Source organism: Lolium perenne, chromosome 4, assembly GCF_019359855.2.
Source record: "Lolium perenne isolate Kyuss_39 chromosome 4, Kyuss_2.0, whole genome shotgun sequence".
In the NCBI taxonomy this organism is placed as follows: Eukaryota; Viridiplantae; Streptophyta; class Magnoliopsida; order Poales; family Poaceae; genus Lolium; species Lolium perenne.
In genome coordinates this window covers 355,288,839-355,313,801 of record NC_067247.2, presented here as the reverse complement: position 1 = coordinate 355,313,801, position 24,963 = coordinate 355,288,839, and the positions used below count along the sequence as shown (strand labels likewise).

Here is a 24,963-nt window from a genome sequence, read left to right as displayed (position 1 = left end):
CTTTCTAATCAGGAAGCACACCTAACCGTGTACGAGCCAAACTCTATCTTTAATTCTAAAAATGATCTAATAATATACAGATACACGGGCAACTTAGCCCAAACTCTCGTGCGAGGCCGCTTCAGATATTCTCCACGTGCATCTTCCTCAAGCCCATCTCAATTACGGCCCATCTCCTTGATTGTGCTAAAATCTGGGGATAACAGGATGATTCATGGGGATACCAGATTGGTTTTGTACTGTACTTCATGGGAGAGTATATGTTGAAGAACACATGCTAATTTTGTTCAAATTTTATATGCAGTGGCTTACTAATTTGCAGACTACTTTCGATGAGTGGCTCCCCACCCTAGACAATGAACTTGTTCTTCAAGATGGAGTTGACATGATGAATGATGGAGTAGAAATTGTTGCGGAGATGGACGGTGTAGAAGATATTGCTCCGGAGATGGAAGAAGCCCATGATGTTCATGTTGAAGATAATGCTTCGGTGATGGAAGGAATAGAAGGTGATGATGTGGAGATGGTTGGAGAAGAAGTGCATCAGTATGATTTTCTCACAGCCGGTGAGCAAGTAATATTTGATGTTATGTTCGATATTTATCATCCGAACTTCTATCTTGATGACAATGGCTTGTACTGTTTCCGTGAGGAGTAGAGAAAATAAGGATTATGTAATGAAATATTTGGACATTGTGGTATGATGAGATTGTAATGCAAAACTGATTAGTACCATGGCATAGCAATGTTCATGCATCACTTAGATATTTCATGCCATTACAAATTGAAGATTCTTGGCCATTGGACTCTCTACATGATAAACTCTCTAGCGGCATTTACAATAGCGGGATCAACATGGAGCACTTGAGGAAGAATCTGTAATCTCTCTAGAACCCCCTTCCTCATGTGAGGGATCTTGTACCGGTGCTCTCCCATAAGCTTCATGACCTCCACCATCCACGTTTGATGTGTCAAGAAGACACGATTGCTCCTCTCAGCTGGGTACTCATTCCATGCTTGTTGTACCTTCATTAGAATGCTACGATTAGTAAAAAATAATAATTGAAATGATGCTAGTAAAACCATTTAAAATCTCTTTACCTTCATGAGAATGTCAAGAATAGAAGTTGGTGATTTTTTTTGAAACAACGATTGGAGAGCGGCGAATAAACCCAAATCAAGAATATTTGTATCCGGAGAGTTTGGAGGTTGACAAACTAGTCTAATGTCCCAACCACCTGCAGCAGCCGCTTCTAAAAATTCGGGATCATTTGGCGACACATGAGTCTTGGCGTTATCTTGTTGAATGAATATTGGGCTCCAACGATCCTCCAACGGCCACTTCTCCTTGATAGCGGGCAAGACTTTTTCAATAAGGAACTCTCGGCTAACAGCTCGTGTAACATTCCTCGTTTTCGTTTCCATTGTTCCCCTAGGGCGGTTGTCACTACGACGTTCCGCCGGCTTCTCGGTCACAAAAGGGAACATACCAATTTTACCATCAAAAATACAATTGCCATCCTCATCAAACCGTGGTCTCCCCACAACACATAGAAACATGACCTTCTCAATGTAATTCTTGCTTTGACATGATCGGTATGGTTCTTCCTCTTCATTGGCCAAATAATAATTTTGAGAACCTTTGGTTCTGTAAAACCATTTTTCATCCATGTGGACGACGTTGTATGAGCCTTGGAACTTAGGATCCACACTCCTACTGAGTGCATACCGAACCCTTTCTTTCTTGTTGTCATCCGTGATGCGAGGTTTGATGGCATTTGAGTGCCTCCTAAATTCCTTCTCCTTGAACCTCCTGTGCAAAGTGGATATCGACATGTTCAGCTCAAAAGCTAGGTCCTTCAAAGTTGTTCTCTTGGATGGTGGAATTTGCATGATGGCTGCGGGATCAACTTCAACTCTTTTACACCAACAATTCAAAGGCTTCTTGTTACAAACATTCTCAATACCCTCAAGATGATCAAACCATACACGTTGCACAACTCGCAACGGTACCATAAACTGGGCCGCCACTTCCTTTGTTACACCAAAACTCAAGACGTCTGGCTTTGTTTTACGCAAAAGGGCTGCAAGAATAATTATTTTGTCCTCATCACTATAAACCCTACGGACGTTCACCATTCGTCCTAATGGCACAACTGCAAAAAAAACCAGTAGCATAATATTAGAAAAAAACAGTAGCACAACTCCAAATCAAATGGACATGATATACTTGAACTAATTAATCTAAAATTATTCCAAATCAAATGGACCATGCATCTGAAACAGTAGTATAACAAGTGCTTGTAAAACAGTAGCATTACCAACATTATAAAGTAGCAAATTTTCATGAGTTGATCCTAGAAAATTTTAAAAACAGTAGAATGATCAACATGATATAACATGATCTATTAATCTGTAAACTTAGAATTTCGATTCTCAAAAACAGTAGCAGATGGACATGATCTATTATTCTGTTAATCTGAAAATTTTGATTCTAAAAAACATGATCAAACTCGACATGATCTACTAATATGCAAAACGGACATGATTCTGAAAACAGCAAACTGTGAACAGTGTACATGCAAACAGTGAACAGTGTACATGCAAACGAACAGTACCTGCACACTAGTAGAAAACCTCTCATCCATCTAAGACTTTAATACCGGTTCCCTTACGAACCGGTATTAAAGGTGGCATTTGTACCGGTTCGGACGCTCAGGCATTCGTACCGGTTTGTTACGAGCTTTCGTACCGGTTCGTGTTAGGAACCGGTACGAAAGGTCTTCGGCCAGAATGGTAGGTGAGGGTGGGGCCAAGGTTGGACCTTTGGTACCGGTTTGTGTTAGCAACCGGTACTAAAGGGTGCCTCATATGCTCACTGCCCCTCCCCCGCCCCCGATCCATTCTCATTTTCATCTCTCTCACATTTCTAAAACTTTTGCACCTCTCACACTCCAACAAATTTTCATTCTTTCTCCACCATTTTAACAAGATTAACGACCTCCATCTATCCAAGGGTTAGCAATATCATCCTTTCTTCCGGCGTTCCTAATTTAGCTCATTTCTTTGGTAGTTTAACTCGTACTATTTTTCTAGTGCTAGCAAGGTGTTTGATGAAATGCCTAAGTTAGGGATTTTACTTTTTTTATAATCAATTTGAGCTGAAATTATGGTATATTTTGTAGGTTTTAATTAGTATCATCCCCGTCCTCACCGCCGTCGATCGCTAGCGTCGTCCCCTAGCCGGCACCGTACAACCTCGGTGAGCCTCTTCTTTTTTATAAAAAAACTTAGTTTTATGTGATGAACTTGAATATTAATTAAGTTGGTCACTCATATATCCATGATGTTGTGTACTTAATGATTTTTGATATACATATAAAATGCAGATGAGTCGACAATGGATGTACGGTGACCGGTGCCATCCCGAGTTCATTACTGGCATGCATTATTTTCTCAACGTGGCTGAGGCAAACAGGCGGTCGAATGGTTTCATGTATTGTCCATGTAGTTCCTGTAAGAATATGAAGGATTACTCTACCTCGAAGACCCTTCACGTCCACCTGCTGGAGAATGGTTTCATGCCCAGCTATAATTGTTGGACCAAGCACGGAGAAAGAGGGGTTATATTGGAAGACAACGAAGAAGAAGAGGATAGTGACAACTATCCCTTATTCACTGAAGACGGTGGTAGTAGAATGGGGGAAGACGAAGCTGAAGAAGAGCTCATTTTCGATGAGCCGATTTTTGATGACCCGGATGACGATTTGGGTCGGGCCATTCTTGATGCGAAGATGAACTGCGGAAATGAAAAGGAGAGGTTGAAGTTGGAGAAAATGTTAGAGGATCACAACAAACTGTTGTACCCAAATTGCGAAAATGGTCAGAAAAAGCTGGGTACCACGCTGGAATTGCTGCAGTGGAAGGCATAGAATGGTACTTCTGACAAGGGATTTGAAAAGTTGCTGAAAATAATAAAGAAGATGCTTCCAGGGGAGAATGTGTTGCCCTCTAGCACGTACGAAGCAAAGAAGGTTGTCTGCCCTCTAGGATTAGAGGTGCAGAAGATACATGCATGCATCAATGACTGCATCCTCTACCGCGGGGAGTACGAGAATTTGAATGCATGCCCGGTATGTAGTGCATTGAGGTATAAGATCAGGCGAGATGACCCTGGCGATGTTGAGGGTGAGTCCACCCCCAGGAAGAGGGTTCCTGCGAAGGTGATGTGGTATGCTCCTATAATACCACGGTTGAAACGTTTGTTCCAGAACAAAGAGCATGCCAAGGTGTTGCGATGGCACAAAGAGGACCGTAAGAAAGATGTGATGCTGAGACACCCCGATGACGGGTCGCAGTTGAGAAAAATCGACAGAGAGTTCAAGTCATTTTCAGATGACGCAAGGAACTTAAGATTTGGTCTAAGTACAGATGGCTTTAATCCTTTCGGGGAGCAGAGCTCCAGTCATAGCACCTGGCCAGTGACTCTATGTATCTATAACCTTCCTCCTTGGTTGTGCATGAAGCGGAAGTTCATTATGATGCCAGTGCTCATCCAGGGCCCGAAGCAACCCGGCAACGACATTGATGTGTACCTGAGGCCATTGGTTGAAGAACTTTTAGAGTTGTGGCGTGACGAACGTGTACCTGTGTGGGATGAGCACGAACAAAAGGAATTTAACCTACGAGCATTGTTATTTGTAACCATCAATGATTGCCCTGCTCTTGGTAACATTTTAGGGCAGTCAAACAAGGGATACAATGCATGCACACACTGTTTAGGTGAGACTGATAGTAATTATTTGGGAAACAAGAATGTGTACCTGGGGCATCGTCGATTTCTTCCAAAACAACATCACGTAAGAAAGAGAGGAAAGCATTTCGGAGGTGAGGCAGATAACCGAACGAAGCCTACCCGCCCTAATGGGGAAGTTATATATGATATGGTCAAGGATTTAAAAGTGATCTTTGGAAAGGGTCCCGGCGGACAATCTGTTCCGCATGATGTTGACGGACACGTACCCATGTGGAAGAAGAAGTCGATATTTTGGGAGCTACCCTACTGGAAATTCTTAGAGGTTCACTCTGCAATCGACGTGATGCACGTGACGAAAAATCTTTGCGTGAACCTGCTAAACTTCTTGGGCGTGTATGGGAAGACAAAAGATACACCGGATGCACGGCAGGACCAGCAAAGTATCCACGAAGGAAACAACCTGAATCCAGAGAAGTATCAAGGTCCTGCCAGCTATGCTCTTACCAAAGAGGAGAAGGAGATCTTTTTTGAAGTCCTGAGTAGCATCAAGGTCCCGTCTGGCTTCTCGTCGAATATAAAGGGAATAATAAACATGTTGGAGAAAAAGTTTCAAAACCTAAAGTCTCATGACTGCCACGTGATTATGACACAATTACTTCCGGTTGCATTGAGGGGGCTTCTGCCGGAAAATGTTCGAGTACCCATTGTGAAGCTATGTGCGTTCCTCAATGCAATTTCTCAGAAGGTGATCAATCCACTTACTCTACAAAATTTACAGAAGGATGTGGTCCAATGTCTAGTCAGCTTCGAGTTGATGTTCCCACCATCCTTCTTCAATATTATGACACATCTCCTAGTTCACCTGGTCGAAGAGATTGGCGTTCTCGGTCCTGTATTTCTACACAACATGTTCCCATTTGAGAGATTCATGGGAGTCTTAAAGAAGTACGTTCATAACCGTGCTAGGCCATAAGGAAGAAGCTCAAAGGGCTATGGAACAGAGGAGGTCATTGAGTTTTGTGTTGACTTTATTCGACCTTAAGCCGATCGGTGTTCCTGAATCGCGCTATGAGGGGAGACTGCGTGGAAAAGGCACGCTAGGAAAGAAATCAGCAACGTGTATGGACGGACATTCTTTCACTCAAGAACACTACACAGTTCTACATAATTCCATCTTGGTGGCTCCGTACAAAGAGGAACACAAGGAGATCTTACGCTCTAAATACCCGGAGCAACGTGAAGATTGGATTGATGGAGAACACATGAAGACTTTCGGCGGTTGGTTGCAAACACGTCTCATGAATGTCACCGATGACGAGCAGCTGTACTTGTTGGCCAAGCAACCATCTTCTACTATATCGACTTTTCAAGGGTACGAGATTAATGGGAACACATTTTACACTTTCGCCCAAGACAAAAAGAGCACCAACCAAAACAGTGGTGTCCGCTTTGATGCGTAAGATGGCAATGGGAACAAGGTCACATATTATGGGTACATAGAGGAGATATGGGAACTTGACTATGGACCTAATTTCAAGGTCCCTTTGTTCTGGTGTAAATGGTTCAACCCGAAAGACGGGTACAGTAGACCCGCGATGCGGAATGACTACAGTGGATTTCAATATTCTTGGGTACGACACCGAACCATTCGTCCTAGCCAGTGAAGTGGCTCAGGTTTTTTATGTGAAGGATATGTCTAGCAAACCAAAAAAAAAGAAAAGAAAGGCAAGAGGACACATCATACGATGAGCCAAAGCGGCACATAGTTCTTTCAGAAAAAGAAACATCGTGGGAGTAGAGGACAAGACAGACATGTCAGAAGATTATAATAAGTTTGACGATATTCCACCCTTCAAGGTAAAAATTGACCCAAGCATCATCTTAAACAATGAAGATTGTCCATGGTTGCGTCGCAGTAAGAAGAAAGGGAAACGGGCGAAGAAAACTCAGAAGACTAGGTAGCTACATATAGGGATCATAACTTGTGTATCTCAATATGGAAATCACTTTTGTGTAATGATGTTACTGTATGTAAGATATTAACAATGGAGATGGTTGGCTTGTTTTACTAGTTAAGTCACGGGCTTGCAGGGAAATTTTTCCGAGGCGGAACTTCCGAATATGCCATATATAGGGCATGTGCACCAAGGGCATATTCGAGAAGTTCCGCCACGGGAGATTTCCCAACCCTTTCCGCAACATTGTTAGAGGAGATGGAGTCTTCCACGGGCTTGCAGGGAAATTTTTCCGAGGCGGAACTTCCGAAGATGCCATATGGCGTGTGCACCAAGGGCATCTTCGACAAGTTCCGCCACGGGAGATTTCCCAACCCTTTCCCCAACATTGTTAGAGGAGATGGAGTCTTCCACGGGCTTGCAGGGAAATTTTTCCGAGGCGGAACTTCCGAAGATGCCATAGGGCGTGTGCACCAAGGGCATCTTCGACAAGTTCCGCCACGGGAGATTTCCCAACCCTTTCCTCCATCCATGGTGATGAAACTCTCCATCCATGTTGGCTTGTTGAGCTGCTTCCCATGGTGTATCGATGCTCCTTTTATAGGCAGAGCGTCCTTATCCTGCCGACAGCTTTAGTACCGGTTGCAGACACGAACCGGTACTAAAGGTTACCCACGCGTCCTTATCCCACCGACAGGGCGTCGTGCGCTACATACTTTATCTCATCGAGCAGGGCGTCCTTATCCTGCCGACAGCTTTAGTACCGGTTGCAGACACGAACCGGTACTAAAGGTTACCCACGCGTCCTTATCCCACCGACAGGGCGTCGTGCGCTACATACTTTATCTCATCGAGCAGGGCGTCCTTATCCTGCCGACAGCTTTAGTACCGGTTGCACCCACCAACCGGTACTAAAGGTTACCCACGCGTCCTTATCCCACCGACAGGGCGTCGTGCGCTACATACTTTATCTCATCGAGCAGGGCGTCCTTATCCTGCCGACAGCTTTAGTACCGGTTGCACCCACCAACCGGTACTAAAGGTTTGCCTCTGTCTTCCCGCCTATTTTCTTCCCACGCTTTCCACCGGTTCCCGCCTTTGTCTTCCCGCCATTTTTTCACTATATATATGTAGGCTTGGCCACCATTTACATATCACATCTAGACTCATATCTGCAAACCTCATCATTCTCTCCCATGGCTTCCATCGCATCTCTAACCCCCCGGGAGGCGGAGGCGCTTTGCGCCTCGAACTACCCCTGCCCGCCGGGCTACCGCGTCCCGACCGGCTGGTTGCTAAGCGTCGGAGGCGTACCGGTCCCTCCAGTCCCTCTAGGTGTGGCGCGCGAGATGGCCATCACGAACCACTACTACTTCGAGCTCACGCCAGAGCAGCGGAGGAATCCCCAGTGGCATCCCGACTACAGCCCGACTTGGGAAAGCTTCTTCATCAATCGGCGTGAGAGGGCGCTTTCCAGGCATGAGGAGGGCGGTCCGCCTCCTTCGAACTTCAACGAGGCCGGCCGTCGGCTGTGGTGGCGCGGCCGGACTCTCCAGGGCGTCATGGCCTACCGTGGCCCCCGCCTGCGCTACCCTCAGTCCCAGCCCACGCGTGCTCACCCGCCGACCGGAGAGTACCGCGACCCCGATGCCAGCGACGATGATGATGGCGACTACGATGACTACAGTGGCGACTACTACAGGGCTAGGCACGAGTATGACTGAATGACTCCAACAGTAGAATTTGGCCATGTATCTTTAATTTTCAGTTAAGCTATGTATTTTAATTCGAGTTCAATCGTAATAAAATTTTATTCCCGCCCTTTCTTTCCCGCCTTTTTCCGTCGTACGTGGCGGGAAAGTTTCCCGCGCGGACGGCGTCGTGGCAAGAGTAAAGAATAGAAATAGATAATATATAGAAAAGAATTAGAAAATATATAGAAAAGAAATATAAAAGAAAAGAAACACAAAAGAAAGGGGAACGAAAATGAAAAGAAAAGAAATAGAAAATGAAAAGAAATAGAAAATGAAAAGAAAAGAAATAGAAAATGAAAAGAAATAGAAAATGAAAAGAAATAGAAAATGAAAAGAAAAGAAATAGAAAATGAAAAGAAATAGAAAATGAAAAGAAAAGAAAAGAAACACAAAATAAAAGGAAAAAGAAACAGAAAAGAAAGAAGAAAACAGTAAAAGAAAAAAGAAACAGCAAAAGAAAAGAAAACAGTAAAAGAAAAAGGAAAACAAAAAAAATACATTTGGTACCGGTTGGTAGCACCAACCGGTACGAAAGGTCTTTCGTACCGGTTGGTGGCACCAACCGGTACCAAAGGTCGATCCCCCTGTTTAGGACTTAGCCGGCGACCGAAAATCCCCAAATCCCCTCATTCTCTCCCTTAGCCGCGCGACGAAGCAGAGACGCCGACGCCGCCGACGCACCCACGCCGCCGCCAACGCAGCCGCCGCCGCCGACGCAGCCGCCACCGCCGACGCAGCCGCCGCCGCCCGTAGGTAACCTCCCCAGCCCTCTCCTCCTTCTTTCCCTCCCTAGCTACCGCCGTGCCCACTGCCCGCAAGGTGTTCGACGACGAGACGCCGCTCCGCCCGTCCGCCAACGAGAACTCTGGCTCGCCACCATCGGAACGCCCGCCGCCATGGACTCCAGCACCGAGCTCCACCCGCGGTGGGTCGGGCACGAGCGCGGTGCCGCCGTCGCAGCGGATGGCGAGCAGCGCGGTGTACTTGGCGTCCTCGTCGGGGCCGCCGAGGCTGATGGCCTCGAACGGCAACGCGCGGGGGACGCGCTCGTTCTGGAGGCAGTGGGCGAAGAAGGCCGTGGCGGCGGCGCTGCACGTGCTGAAGTGCACGGCCGGCACCCCGCGCGCGGCGGCCTCGAGCGGCGCCCACGGCTGGATGAAGTCGTAGAGAAGGACGCCGACATTGTAACGGAATTGTTAACTAGGGTGGAGGCTCTTGAGAGAAATCAGAGGGCACCTGATCAGCCGCTGTTTCTACAGGATCCACAAGCCGATGCTGCCCCATCTCAGCGAAGAAGCAGTGTCGGTTCCTCGCATCTTGACGGATGTGGAGGAAGCTACCCCGTGGATTATGTCACGGAGAAGACAGATTGCGAGCTACATATGTTAATCAGGACCGCGTCTGTTAAGGTGGCGGTCGGCTATGTGTACCCAAGTGAAGATGGAGCAATGCACCATCATATGCCCATTCCACCTGGTTGTGTTCGTGTCGGGGTGGATGAAGTTGTTTCGGGTTTTGAAAAAGTGGAGCTTGATATTCCTAGAGGTGAAGATGAGAGGACACTGGCCGATGTCAAGCACGGTTTCGCCCTATGGCCGAAGAAGTACGTCGTCCTTTTGCAAAGGCCACCGACTCCTACACATGAGTAGCAAATGCCATCGACTCCTCCTGGTGGCAGTCCTGGTGAGCAGCCAAGTCCACACCTACCTGAGAGGGACCCCAGCGTGAGTCCACCATCTCGAGATCCTCCGCGTAAGACAGCGTCCGTTAAGCGGAACGGTACGCCGCCTAGGAAGAAAGCTAGAAAGGAGAAACAACTGCCGCCTACTGAGAAGTTACCTTGGGAAAAAACTCCAGAGGAAAACACGGAGGCCGTTCAGGCCGAGGTGAAGAATTTTTTTGCACCGAAAGTGCCAGAGATACCTTTCGAGAAGACACTAGATCGGGTGAAAGTTGTGCGTACCGTTGACAATCTATATGACCCTGTACCATCGCCGCCATCTGACTATGCGCGTTCTATTGAAAGGTCGTATGACAAGATGATCGAGGCGACAAAACCCGTTCAATCGGGTATCAGGGAGATAAAAGGGATACACAGTGTCTACCAGCTCGGACAACAACCCGTTCAATCGGTCGCCCCTCTCAAGGTGTTTGACGGGAAGACCGTTCAAAGTTCTCGACAAGACGCAACTGATTACGCCTTCGCTGAACGAGCATATCAGTTTGTTCAAGGGAAAGATTTGGTCGAGAATCTCAGGAAGGTACCAACATGTATGCGTAACTTGCATTCGTGGTACCTTAAGGCCTCAAAGGAAGGGATCGAGACTATCATGGTGCGAGTTAGGGAAGAGCACTACTTCCAGGAGTACTGTGTGAACGTTGACTTCGCCGAACTCTTTCAGTTATACAATCTCCGGGCCCTCGACAAATCAATCATCAGTTGCTATTGTCTGTAAGTGATTTATTTATTTAATTTGAGAAGTCGTTCATTGTCTGCAGATTATAATCTTTTGTGCGCTATATTATGCAGATCGAAGATGCTCGAATGCAAAAGGGACGATATCACAGACATTGGGTTCATTGACCCGCACACAATGCATGTTAAAACCATAGAGAATCCCCTCTATAACAAGGATATACCGTAGACTTTGCTAAGGTTTTTGAAGCGACAACGTGACAAAAAGCTAATACTTTGGCCTTACAACTTCCAGTGAGTCTTACTGTCTTATAACACATTATATTTTGCTCACCGTATGTCAAAATTTTAACTAATGACTTATATATATGACACTACATATTGAAACGTGCGTAGGTTTCACTTTATTCTTCTCGTCATCAATTTGGAAATTGGAGAAGTTGAAGTCTTGGAGTCACTAAGCAAAAAAAAGGATCTATACGTGTCTTGTTTTTTAATGCTCAGAAGGTAATTTTAATTCTTATCGGTTTGTTTCGTTAATTTCCTGCTTTGAACTAATTGATGACTCTTTTATGCATTTTCTTTTGTCGAGCAGCGTATGGCAAACTTTCATCAAGGAAGATACGTCCCGTGAATGGACACCGAAGCTGCGATGGCGTGCGAAAGTAAGTAGTACTACCTAGGTCCACACACCTTTTAATTATCATACTTGACTATTGTTTGATTGAATTATATTCTTGTAAAGAAATGCCCGCAACAACCTCCGGGGACCGATCTCTGTGGATTCTTCGTTTGCGAGTACATCCGCAGAATTGTCAACGAGAGAACGAATAATGAAAGAAATAAAGAGGTACAAAAACAATCTTCACAAATTTGTTTTGTTATCATAAGTTGTGCTGAGTTTCAATAATAGTTGTTTCATGTATTCATTTGTATCTTATTCTTTTATAGTTGGCAAGAAAGCGGAACAAGCTCCCACTCGATGACCGCTTCATAGCAATAGGCGAGGAATTGGCGGGATTTTTCCTTCGGGACGTCATACCACCACTCGCAGAGTACCACTATGAATGAAGATGTACATGTTACATATGTAGTTGACTCGAAGAGTACCAATATGCTACATGTAATAGACATATATAGAGTACGCCTCGGAGAGCACCACTATGCATGAAGATCGATCTTCATGCATAGTGCTACTTAATTTGCGATCTTATGCAATAACATGTGTGTTATATTATATGCACCAACTTGCTATGCATCATCTTGATCTTCATGTACTACCTAAACCCAAACGCGTTTCTGGTGCATCGACGCGATATGAAACAAACCGATATCCCTAAACCCCTCCAAAAACCCTAAAAAGCCAATTCTCTGCCGCGGCAGAGATTTGGGCAAATTCCCTGCCGCGGGGGAACCTTTGGTACCGGTTCGTATTACCAACCGGTACCAAAGATCCTTAGCCCTGAGCTCTCCTGGTGGCCCACGTGGAGGCCCCTTTTATACCGGTTCGTAAGCAACCGGTACGAAAGGGGGGGGGCTTTAGTGCCGGAAGTTTTATACCGGTTGCAAAACCGGTACGAATGCCCCTCTGGAACCGGTACGAATGGACGTTTTTCTACTAGTGGCACCATCGCTATCTTCTCCTCCGTTCTGCTCAGCTTCCTGATCTTGCCCATCGGTCTCCTGGTCATGGCCACCATCGGCACCTCCACGGCCACCGCGTCCCCTCCCAGGAGCTCCACGCCCACGAGCGCCTCGTCCTGCTGCTCCGCGCCCAGGAGCTCCGCGTCCACGGTCACCTCGCCCTGCTGCTCCGCGTCCACGGTCACCTCGTCCTGCAGCTCCACGCCCACGACCGCCTCGTCCAGCAGCTCCGCGCCCAGCACGCCCACGGGCTCGTGCGGCGACGGAGGGACTAGTGAACATGAAGACGCCATCGAAGAGAGGGAAGGGCACGAGGTGAGCCTCGCCGTCACCTCCCTCATGGCCAGTATCGCTGCCGCTAGAGGCGCCCGTGAACTGTGCGCCACGGCGAGCTCCGTCGCAGCTTCCGTCGCCCGCGAACTGTGCGCCACGGCGAGCTCCGTCGCCCGCGAACTGTGCTCCATTCCCGCCTGTGTGCCACGGCGAGCTGCAGCACTGCTCGACTCGCCCACGTACAGCGGGCCACGCCCTAGACCGCCACTGCCTGAATCATCCATGTTCCACCTCTGAGCTGATCGCAGACCAGTGAGTCCAAGAGTACGCCGTCCTCGACCGTTCCCCCCTCCTGCGGATGAATTCATGTCCAACATGCGCCGTCTCTGATCGCCATTGCTATCATCATCTGCTCAAAAAACAGGAACTTGTAAGAACCGAAACAAGTTGTCTCCACCTCAAATAACAGAATGAATCAAACAAAAATCTTTACCTTCGTCACTGTCCATCCCAAAGAAAAAATCTCCTGCAAGTTCCCTAGCCTCCCCATCGAAATCATCAAGATCATCCCAGTCTATGGGCTCGTTCAGGTCCAGCTGCGCCATGATTTGAGGAAGAACCAGAAGAAGGACTAGAGGAAGGGGACAATGAACACAGCAACCATGGCGGCAAGCTCTTATAGGTCGTCCAAAATTTCGATGGGGATTTCAAACCATGGCGCCAAGACCCCATCTCCTCATCTGATCTCGATCTCAACCGTGAAAATTGGGGACGATCCGTGGCACAAAGATGCGCCCAATGGATGCTCATGTATTCCCCCTCCGGTTGGCCAGCAAGATTTCCCATGGATCCGCCTCTCCATCAATGGAGGTCCTGTGCAGGAGAGAGAGGGGGCAGGGTCGAGAACGTAGACGGCACGATGGGAAACCGAAGAGGCCGCGTGAAGAGTAGAGAGAATTAAGGAGGTGATGCATGCAGGGGTAGGAAAGGAAAGTTTCCCAAATTTTCTCTCCTGGCTAACGAATCTTGAAGTCTCCTTAATAAGTGTGCAGAAAATCTCACGCCTTAAGCCGCGAGAAGGAGGGAGTAAAATTTTGCATGTACATATTATGTTGATACTTACTCGTGTGAGTTTTCACGAAAAAATACCATTGTGTGTGGCCTGCATAAAAATGACAAAATGTCCAAATGAGAATAGTGAATAGGAATTTGTACTATTCATAGGAATAGGAATTTGTATTTTGTCATTTTTGTGTAGGTCACACACAATGGTATTTTTCCGTGAAAACACACACGAGTAAGTATCAACATAATATATACATGTAAAATTTACTTCACATTTTTTTAAAACTTTTAAACAGCATTTTTTAAACTTTTCGTAAATGGGTGCGCGCGCACCCAGGTTCCATTCACCATTTCTGCAGCGGGTATGTCTTTTCCTGTAATCATTCTAAACGCTGAATTATAAAGCGTTTTGGAATTCTCAAAAAAAAAAAAAAAACTCGCACTCTGCACTCCTCCTATTTTCCCTTCTCTTCTCCTTCCTGTCAAGGTGAAATCGAAATCCAGCCAATCCCGGAGCTCGCCTCGTCGTCCCCGCTCCTTTCCACTCCAGGACGCCCGATCCTCTCTGGTATTCGGGGGCTATCGGAGTCGCCCTCGCCCATGCCCGGCGCCATCGGGTCGGATCCGGCTAAGGCATCTCGCTCGTGACACAGTCGACTTCTGGCAGCTGCTCACCTACAAGCTACGAGTCTCCCCTATCTCCCGTGCGTCCGGCTGCCTCACGCTCGCTTGATTCAATTGAGTAGTTGCCTAGGGTCTCACCGATTCTTCTACAAATTGGGTTGCCTTAGTTCGATCTGGTAAATAGGTTTATAAAAGCACTTCCCCGATGCTGCAGTTTTGTTATGCATCTTCAATCTTGTTAAAAGTCCTTGCAGTTTCTGCTTCTGAAAGAATTGGATACAGAGATCCCCAAGGATAAGCCAAATGATAGCTCATTTTTTTCATTTTTTTACCCATGCTGTAGCATATAGATCTGTAGCTCATAAATTTATGCATGAGTCTGGGGCTTGAGTAGATGCAAAATAGAATGAAGAAGCCAATTGGCAATGACCTTATCTCGTAAGAACCTAATTAGGTACTCAGATGTGTTTGCTTTTGGTACTTAGTACTTACATTGCCTTTTTAGCCAGCTTTAAATTTTCAACTCCAAAAGTATGGAAAGTGTGCTAAAACAAGTTAGACCTCTCAATGTGTATGTGCAGGTGCGGTGTTTGCTTTCTGTGCTTCCTCCTAAGTGGCGCAGATGGTCATAAATAAATAAATAAATAAATATATATATATATATATATATATATATATATATATATATATGTACTCATATTGTTTGTTAGATTGTGCTATCATGTAAAAAAACAACTGAAAACATGAGTTATATCAGCTGAATTTACCTTTTTTTGGGTTTCACATGCATATATATTATATAGACATAAATATTAAGAACTATAATTTTGTGAATGGTAAGTTAGTTTTTTGATGATACTGGTCATTTTTATAACCATTTGCATCATACTTTAAGAGTCAAGCACCAGAAATGTGAAAGTGCTGCATGTGTCCTTTGTCATACTCACCTTATGTTAAAAGAATTTTTTTTTTTTGTGAATGATGTTAAAAGAATGTTAAGGTTATTCTACTCAGACTGCATCTAATAGTAGTGTTACCTGATACTCTTATTTGCTTAGTTATCTCTAGTTAATCGAAGACTACCGACAACTGATTACTTTGTCTTTATTGATGTCTCCCCTAGATATCCAAGTAGTAAATGAACTGCTTTGGGCATTGGATTAGGTCTTGGGCTTCTCGTGCGGGTTCAGACATACTTCAACTTTGAAGGGGCTTTCCAATATTTAGAAGATACTTTTAGGTTGGTTGACAGACTGAATTTACCTAACGATTTGTAAGGATGAAATGGGTTTAGCGTATTGTAGGGCGCACGTCTTTCAGCTTCATTTTTAATTACAGAGCACGACACAAAACCTTGTGCTCAACACACTACACATTTGACCTTCACAGACTAAGGCATAGCCTAGTGGTGGGGAGGGGCTGATGCCTTCCCACCCACCCGAGTTCAAGTCCTCATGCTTGCAATTTCGGTGATGTTGTACCCCTGCTATCAAAAATACCACGTGGCCCCTCCCACGTTGGAAATCATTACACATTTGACCTTCTATTCTTTTACTTTTTTTTGATGAATTTGATGTCAATCTGATAGAAACTGTAGGGGCAGACATTCACTAAATTTTATCTTTCCACTGCAGGACTCCTCGTATTTTATGGCATACAACATTACTTCTAAATAGCTGGTTCACTTGTTTTTATTCCTTTGATAATGATACCAATCTTGGGCGGATCTGATGTATGACCTTCCCTTCCTTTCTTAATTACCCTTATTTTGCATTTAGCTGGAGAACTGCCTTGAAATAATAAGATCCTTTCATGTGGCAGGTGGACGCAACAGTCATATCCACCATGTTGTTCGTGTCGGGTCTTACAACAATACTCCATACTTTTCTTGGTTCTCAGCTTCCATTAATTCAAGGAAGTTCATTCGTTTATTTGGCTCCTGCATTGGTGATCGTGAACTCTCGGGAATTCATGTGGTTTCATATTCCCTACTTGTGTATATGTAGCTTGTGGCGACAAGATATCTTGAGTTGACTGTGCTTGTACAATGTAGTCTCATATTTAGTGGCTAATTACATTCCATACCAATTGTGCTGGATTGAATTTATCACCTTAGTGAGGATTTGGCATTATATTATTACAAAAAAAGTCTCACCACTTTGATAATCGGACCAAGATTTAGCATTCATTGTTTATTACACTTAGACACATGCTTGGATATCTTACTATCTCTCTAAAGAAATTTGTATGCATCAAACATTTGATGGTACTATTTACAATTGTGATTAGGGGTACATCACTGGCGATTACTTAGAGACACATCCTTGACAATCTTATTAGCTCTCAAAAGAACTTAGCCACCGAACGATTTTAAAAATGAATATGATGGTATTTTTTACCGACACAAGCTTATATATCTTAATAGCTTGGAAAGTAACTTTTTAGGCACCGAATGGGTTGCAATTTGACTATGATTGTACTATTTATAATCATGGTTAGCGATACACGACATGGAGACACATGCTTGGATATTTTATTATCTTGGAAAAGAAAAACATGGGTTTTCAATATGAATATGATGGTACTATTTATAATCCTGGTTAGACGGTTACTCCGAGACACAAGCTTGGATTTCTTAATAGCTTGAAAAATAACTTCTTACGAACCGAATGGTTTTTAGTTTTAATATGATTATTCTTTTTACGATCATGGTTAGTGATACACGACTTGCGGTTACTCACAGACATATTCTTAGATATCCTACTAGCTTGGAAAAGAACTCTTTAGGCATCGAACACTATTCAATTTGACTATGATGTTACTATTTAGAATCATGGTTAGCGATGCATCATTAATGGTTACTCACAACCACATGCTTGCATATCTTATTAGCTCATAAAATACTATCTTAGGGACCAAATGGTTTTCAAATTTGAATATGTTTTTACAATTGAAAATCATTGTTAGGGATACCCCACTAGAGGTTACTATTAAACACATGCTTGGATATCTTATTAACTATCGAAAGAAATTTTTAGGCACCGAATGGTTTTCAAATCTGAAAATGATGGTACTATTTACAATAATGGCGATAAGCCATCAGAGGTTACTCTTAGACACAAGATTGGATATCTTAATAGCTCAGCAAATAACTTACTACACACCAAACTTTTTCAATTTGAATATGATGGTTATGTTTTATAATCATGGTTAGTGATACACGACCAGTGGTTACTCACGGACACAATGTTGGATATGTTAATAGCCGGCACAACTAATTCTTATGCACCAAACAGTATTCAATTTTAATATGATGGTTCTATTTTATAATCATGCTTAGAAGAACAGGTTACTCATAGACACATTCTTGGATATCTTATTATCGCGGAATTTTTTTCTTAGCCACCGAACGGTTTTCAGTTTGACCATGATTTCACTAGAAGATCGATCGGACTACGTATCGGTCAATACCGATCCTTTAGATGTAGTTCACCTACCTGCCAAAATGGATCCCTTCGAAAGTGTGTGACGATACCTTCTTAGAGAAAGGATCTTACGTGACAAACATGTGATTTGAGGACATGTATGCCGAATGGTTACTTTCTGTGACATGAAAAGATACGCATGGCCAAAAAAGTTACTTTAGATGAAGCGTGAGGATACCCGACCGGAAGAAGGATCCAACTTCCAAAGCACAAAGCACAGATACATTTGCTAGGAAAAAAAATCCTTTCTATAGTGTGGGAGGATACCTTGCCCAAAAAAAAAGATTCCTAGGTGATAAATATAAGATTCCTCCGACAACGCATAAGGATACCTTGCCAGAAAAGTATCTCACGAGCCAAGCATATACTTTCGACATAATGTGTATTGAATGGTTACATTAGTGACACATAAAGATATCAGTTGCCAAAATACATTACTTTAGACACTAAACCCTAAACCCCTTTGATATCTGCGTAGGTGGGCAAAAAGAACACCATCTCGTGGCCGCAGGGATTAAGTGATAAGGGATTCATTCACCACAATATATAGTGATAAGAGTTGATAGTCCTTATATGTCGAATATATGATGCATAGGGTCAAGCGTACTAACTCGGCTTAGCGACCCGAGCTGCTGTAGCCATCAGACAACGCTAGAAGACCGGTCAGATGGCTACTTTCGCGACATGATACCAATGGCAAAAAGTATTTACTTTAGATGACGCATGAGGATACCCGGCCGGATCAAGGATCCAATCAGGGATAAATTTTCTAGGAAAACAAGATCTTTTCGATATCTTTACGTGTGGATACCTTGCTCAAAAAAGGGTTCCCAAGTGCCAAACATAGGATACCTTCGATGGCACTTGAAGATACCATGCTGAAAGAGTATCTTACGTGGAAAATGTATACTTTAGAGGATATGTATATATAATGGTTACTTTCGTGACACGTAAAGATACCAATGGCTGGTTTGCGTATCCGCCAGGACCGATCCTTTCGATAGTGCGTGGAGATATCTCTGCTGGAAAAGGGAACCCAAGTTCGAATTGATAGCTTATACATATATGAGTAATTTAGTCTTAGCTGGAGGTGTTATAGCCACCGGATATCGTTAGAAAATCGATCGGACAGCATATCTGCAAATACCGATCCATTAGATGTAATTCAGGCAATCGCCAAAATGGATCCCTTCGAAGGTGCGTGAGGATACCTTCTTAGAGATAATGTATATCGAGTGACACGTAAAGATATCAGTTGCCAAAATACGTTACTTTAGACACTAAACCCTAAACCCCTTTGATATCTGCGTAGATGGGCAAAAAGAACACCATCTCGTGGCCTTAGGGATTCAGTGATAAGGGATTCATTTACCACAATATATAGTGATAGGAGCTGATAGTCCTTACGTGTGGATACCTTGCTAAAAAGGGTTCTCAGGTGCCAAAGACAGGATACCTTCGATGGCGCTCGAAGATACCTTGCTGGAAGAGTATCTTACGTGGCAAATTTATTTTTTCGAGGACATGTATATATAATGGTTACTTTCGTGACACATAAAGATATCAATGGCCGGTTTGTGTATCTGCCAGGACCGATCCTTTCGATAGTGCATGAAGATACCTCTGCTGGAAAAGGGAACCCGAGTTCGAATGGATACATAGGAGTAATTTCGGCTTAGCTACGTGAGGTGTTGCAGCCATCGGATAACGTTAGAAATTCGATCGGACTGCGTATCAATACCGATCCATTTCATGTAATTCACGCACCAGCCAAAATGGATCCCTTTGAAAGTGCGTGAGAATACCTTCTTAGAGAAAGGATCCTCTCTTCGGTTGAAGCGATCCCTCCGATGGCACGAGAGGATACTTTACTTGGAGAGTATCTTACGTGACAAACATGTGATTTCGAGGACATTTATGTCGAGTGTTTACATTTCACAACACGTAAAAATACAAATGACCAAAAAAGGTTACTTTAGATGATGTTACTATTGCAATCATGGTTAGCAAGACACCACTTGTTGGTCGGTTACTTTCTGCGACATGTAAAGATACAAATGGCCAAAATGTTACTTTAGATGAAGCGTGAGGATACCCGGTAGAAGAAGGATCTGACTTGCAAAGCACAAAGCACGGACACATTTTCTAGTAAAAAGGATCCTTTCTATAGTGTGTGTGGATACCTTGCTCGAAAAAAGATTCCTAGGTTCCAAATATCAGATTCCTCCGGCGACGCATAAAGATACCTTGCCGGAAGAGTACCCCACGTGCCAACCATATAATTTCGAGATAATGTGTATCGAATGGTTACTTTAGTGACTCGTAAAGATATCAATAGCCAAAATACGTTACTTTAGATAGTAAAGCCTAAACCCCTTTGATATCTGAGTAGATGGGCAAAAAGAACACTTCTTATATGCTTGGCACGTGAGATACTCTTCCGGCAAGGTATCCTTATGCGCCGCCGGAGGAATCTGATATTTGGCACCTATGAATCTTTTTAGAGCAAGGTATCCTCACACACTATAGAAATGATCATTTTTTTCTAGAAAATGTATCCATGCTTTGTGCTTTGCAAGTTGGATCCTTCTTCTGCCGGGTATCCTCACGTTTCATCTAAAGTAACCTTTTTGGCATTTTATATCTTTACATGTCGCAGAAAGTAACCGACCAACAATTGGTGTATTGCTAATCATCATTGCAATAGTAACATCATCTAAAGTAACCTTTTTTGGTCATTTGTATCTTTACGTGTTGTGAAATGTAAACACTCGACATAAATGTCCTCAAAATCACATGTTTATCACGTAAGATACACTCCCAGTAAAGTATCCTCTCGCGCCATCCGAACAGAGAATCCTTTCTCTAAGAAGGTATCCTCATGCACTTTCAAAGGATCCATTTTGGCCGGTGCATGAATTACATCAAATGGATCGGTATTGATACGCAGTCCGATCGGTTTTCTAACGTTATCTGATGGCTGCAATACCTCACGTAGCTAAGCCAAAATTACTCCTATGTGTGGCTGCCATGGGAGCCGCCGCCGCGAGATTTTGTTGCAATCTATCGGCCGTCTCCCCGGCGGTGGTGTTGCAAGACTCCCTTGTTAGTTTTGTAGGATAACGTTGCATAGAAAACAAAAATTTTCCTACGGCGAACACGCAATCCAAGCCAAGATGCAATCTAGAAGACGGTAGCAACGAGGGGGTATCGAGTCTCACCCTTGAAGAGATTCCAAAGCCTACAAGATGAGGCTCTTGTTGCTGCGGTAGACGATCACTTGCCGCTTGCAAAAGCGTGTAGAAGATCTTGATCACGATCGGTTCCGGCGCCACGAACGGGCAGCACCTCCGTACTCGGTCACACGTTCGGTTGTTGATGAAGACGACGTCCACCTCCCCGTTCCAGCGGGCAGCGGAAGTAGTAGCTCCTCTTGAATCCGACAGCACGACGGCGTGGTGTCGGTGGCGGTGAAGAAGTCCGGCGGAGCTTCGCTAAGCTACGCGGGAGATATGGAGGAGAGGGGGGCGGCTAGGGTTTGGGAGGGGGTGGCCGGTCACTTCAATGGGGCGGCCAGCTTGTGGTCTTTGGGGTGGCCGGCCCCCTCCCTTGGCCCCTCATTATATAGGTGGATCCCCAAGTGTTGGTGTCCAAGTCTTCGAATAAGACCCGAACCAAAAACCTTCCATAAAAGGGGAAACCTAGCCCAACTAGGACTCCCACCAAAAGGTGGGATTTCCACCTCCCATGTGGGGGGTGGCCGGCCCCCTATGGAGGAGTCCACTTGGGACTCCTCCCCATCTAGGGTTGGCCGGCCATGGAGGTGGAGTCCCATGTGGACTCCACCTTCCTCACCTTCCTTGGTGGTTTCTTCCGGACTTTTCTAGAACCTTCTAGAACTTTCCATAGAACCTTCCGCGACATTTTATTTCACATAAAATGACATCCTATATATGAATCTTATTCTCCGGACCATTCCGGAACTCCTCGTGATGTCCGGGATCTCATCCGGGACTCCGAACAAATATTCGAACTCCATTCCATATTCAAGTACTACCATTTCAACATCCAACTTTAAGTGTGTCACCCTACGGTTCGTGAACTATGCGGACATGGTTGAGTACTTACTCCGACCAATAACCAATAGCGGGATCTAGAGATCCATAATGGCTCCCACATATTCAACGATGACTTTAGTGATCGAATGAACCATTCACATACATTACTAATTCCCTTTGTCTCGCGATATTTTACTTGTCCGAGGTTTGATCTTCGGTATCACTCTATACCTTGTTCAACCTCGTCTCCTGACAAGTACTCTTTACTCGTACCATGGTATGTGGTCTCTTATGAACTCATTCATATGCTTGCAAGACATTAGACGACATTCCACCGAGAGGGCCCAGAGTATATCTATCCGTCATCGGGATGGACAAATCCCACTGTTGATCCATATGCCTCAACTCATACTTTCCGGATACTTAATCCCACCTTTATAGCCACCCATTTACGCAGTGGTGTTTGGTGTAATCAAAGTACCTTTCCAGTATAAGTGATTTACATGATCTCATGGTCATAAGGACTAGGTAACTATGTATCGAAAGCTTATAGCAAATAACTTAATGACGAGATCTTATGCTACGCTTAATTGGGTGTGTCCATTACATCATTCATACAATGACATAACCTTGTTATTAATAACATCCAATGTTCATGATTATGAAACTAATCATCCATTAATCAACAAGCTAGTTTAAGAGGCATACTAGGGACTTCTTGTTTGTCTACATATCACACATGTACTAATGTTTCGGTTAATACAATTCTAGCATGATATATAAACATTTATCATAAACATAAAGATATAAATAATAACCACTTTATTATTGCCTCTAGGGCATATCTCCTTGATCTCCCACTTGCACTAGAGTCAATAATCTAGATTACATTGTAATATACCTAACACCCATGGCATTCTGGTGTTGGTCATGCTTTGCCCTAGGGAGAGCTTTAGTCAACGGATCTGCTACATTCAGATCAGTGTGTACTTTGCAAATCTTTACTTCTCCATCTTTGATGTACTCGCGAATCGAGTGGTAACGCAGCTTGATATGCTTCAGCCTCTTGTGTGACCTTGGCTCTTGTGCATTGGCGATGGCACCCATGTTATCACAGTAAATGATTAATGGGTCCAATGCACTAGGAACCACACCGAGCTCTACAATGAACCTCTTCATCCATACCGCTTGATGAAGCCTGCGAAGCCGCTATGTACTCTGATTCTGTTGAAGACTTCGCCACCGTGCACTGCTTCGAGCTTGCCCAGCTTACTGCAGCACCATTCAATATAAACACGTACCCAGACTGTGACTTAGAGTCATCAGGATCAGTGTTCCAACTTGCATCGGTGTAACCGTTTACAACGAGCTCTTGGTCACCTCCATAACAAAGAAACATATCCTTAGTTCTTTTCAAGTACTTCGGGATATTCTTGACCGCTGTCCGGTGTTCCATTCTGGATCACTTTGATATCTGCTAGTCAAACTAACAGCATGTGCTATATCCGGTCTAGTACATAGCATGGCATACATGATAGATCCTCTGCCGAGGCATAGGGGATACTACTCATCCTTTCTCTTTCTTCTGCGTAGCCGGTACTTGAGTCTAACTCAATTCCTTGCACAGTAACATAGGTAAGAACCCTTTCTTACTTTCGTCCATTCTAAACTTCTTTAGAATCTTGTCCAGATATGTACTCTGTGATAGCCCTATTAGGCGTCTTGATCTATCTCTATAAATCTTGATGCCTAATATATACGATGCTTCACCAAGGTCTTTCATTGAAAAACTATTATTCAAATAACCCTTAACACTGCTTAATAGTTCTATATCATTCCCGATCAATAATATGTCATCTACATATAATATCAGGAATGCTACAGAGCTCCCACTCACTTTCTTGTAAATACAGGCCTCTCCATGACCTTTGTATAAACCCGAAGTCTTTGATCACCTTATCAAAGCGTCGGTTCCAACTTCTTGATGCTTGCTTCAGTCCATAGATTGAACGCTGAAGTTTGCATACTTTGTCAGCATTTTTAGGATCGACAAAACCTTTGGGTTGTACCATATACAACTCTTCCTCAATGTCTCCATTAAGGAACGCCGTTTTGACATCCATCTGCCAAATCTCATAATTGAAAAATGCAGCTATTGCTAACAAAATCCTCACAGATTTTAGCTTCGCTACGGGTGAGAAAGTCTCATCGTAGTCAACTCCTTGAATTTGTCGGAAACCCTTTGCGACAAGTCGAGCTTTATAGACAGTAATATTACCATCGGCATCTGTTTTCCTTTTGAAGATCCATTTATTCTCGACAGCCTTTCGGCTATCAGGTAAGTCTACCAAAGTCCATACTTTGTTATCATACATGGATCCCATTTCGGATTTCATGGCTTCTTGCCATTTGTTGGAATCTGGGCTCATCATTGCTTCTTCATACGTCGCAGGGTCCTCATCATTGTTATCCACAATCATGACATTTAGACAAGGATCATACCAATCAGGAGTGGCACGTTCCCTTGTCGATCTGCGAGGTTCAGTAGTTTCCTCGTTCGAAGTTTCATGATCATTATCATTAGCTTCCTCTGTTGCCGGTGTAGGCGGTAGAGGTACAATTTCCGGTACTGCGCTACTCTGATCAACGAGTATAGATTCATCAATCTCATCGAGTTCTACTTTTCTTCCAGTCACTTCTTTAGTGAGAAATTCTTTCTCAAGAAAGGTTCCGTTCTTAGCAACAAAGATTTTGCCTTCGGATTTGTGATAGAAAGTGTACCCTATAGTTTCCTTAGGATAACCTATGAAGACGCATTTCTCCGCTTTGGGTTCTAGCTTGTCCGGTTGTAACTTCTTTACATAGGCTTCGCAACCCCAAACTTTTAGGAACGACAGCTTAGGTTTCTTATTAAACCATAATTCATACGGTGT

At 44.1% G+C, this 24,963-nt stretch overlaps 1 protein-coding gene and 1 long non-coding RNA gene across 4 annotated transcripts; one reads left to right on the top strand and one right to left on the bottom strand.

Annotated features, from left to right (window-relative positions):
* Positions 1-810: 810 nt before the first annotated feature.
* Positions 811-13,888, bottom strand: LOC127347978 (uncharacterized). The gene is made up of 4 exons (XM_051374104.2): positions 13,292-13,888; positions 12,510-13,207; positions 9,224-9,616; positions 811-1,026 (listed from the first exon to the last, which is right to left on the bottom strand). The coding sequence occupies exons 1-4, from the start codon at positions 13,401-13,403 to the stop codon at positions 811-813; spliced, it is 1,419 nt and encodes a 472-aa protein (XP_051230064.2). The 5' UTR covers positions 13,404-13,888.
* Positions 13,889-14,311: 423 nt separating this feature from the next.
* On the top strand, positions 14,312-16,653 carry LOC127296913 (uncharacterized). Of its 3 annotated transcripts, XR_011743974.1 has the most exons (4): positions 14,312-14,567; positions 15,611-15,727; positions 16,122-16,219; positions 16,309-16,653. It is a non-coding gene; the product is annotated as an uncharacterized lncRNA (long non-coding RNA). The 3 variants fall into 3 exon arrangements; XR_011743975.1 differs by lacking the exon at positions 15,611-15,727; XR_011743973.1 differs by lacking the exon at positions 14,312-14,567 and having other exon boundaries at positions 15,180-15,727.
* Positions 16,654-24,963: the final 8,310 nt, after the last annotated feature.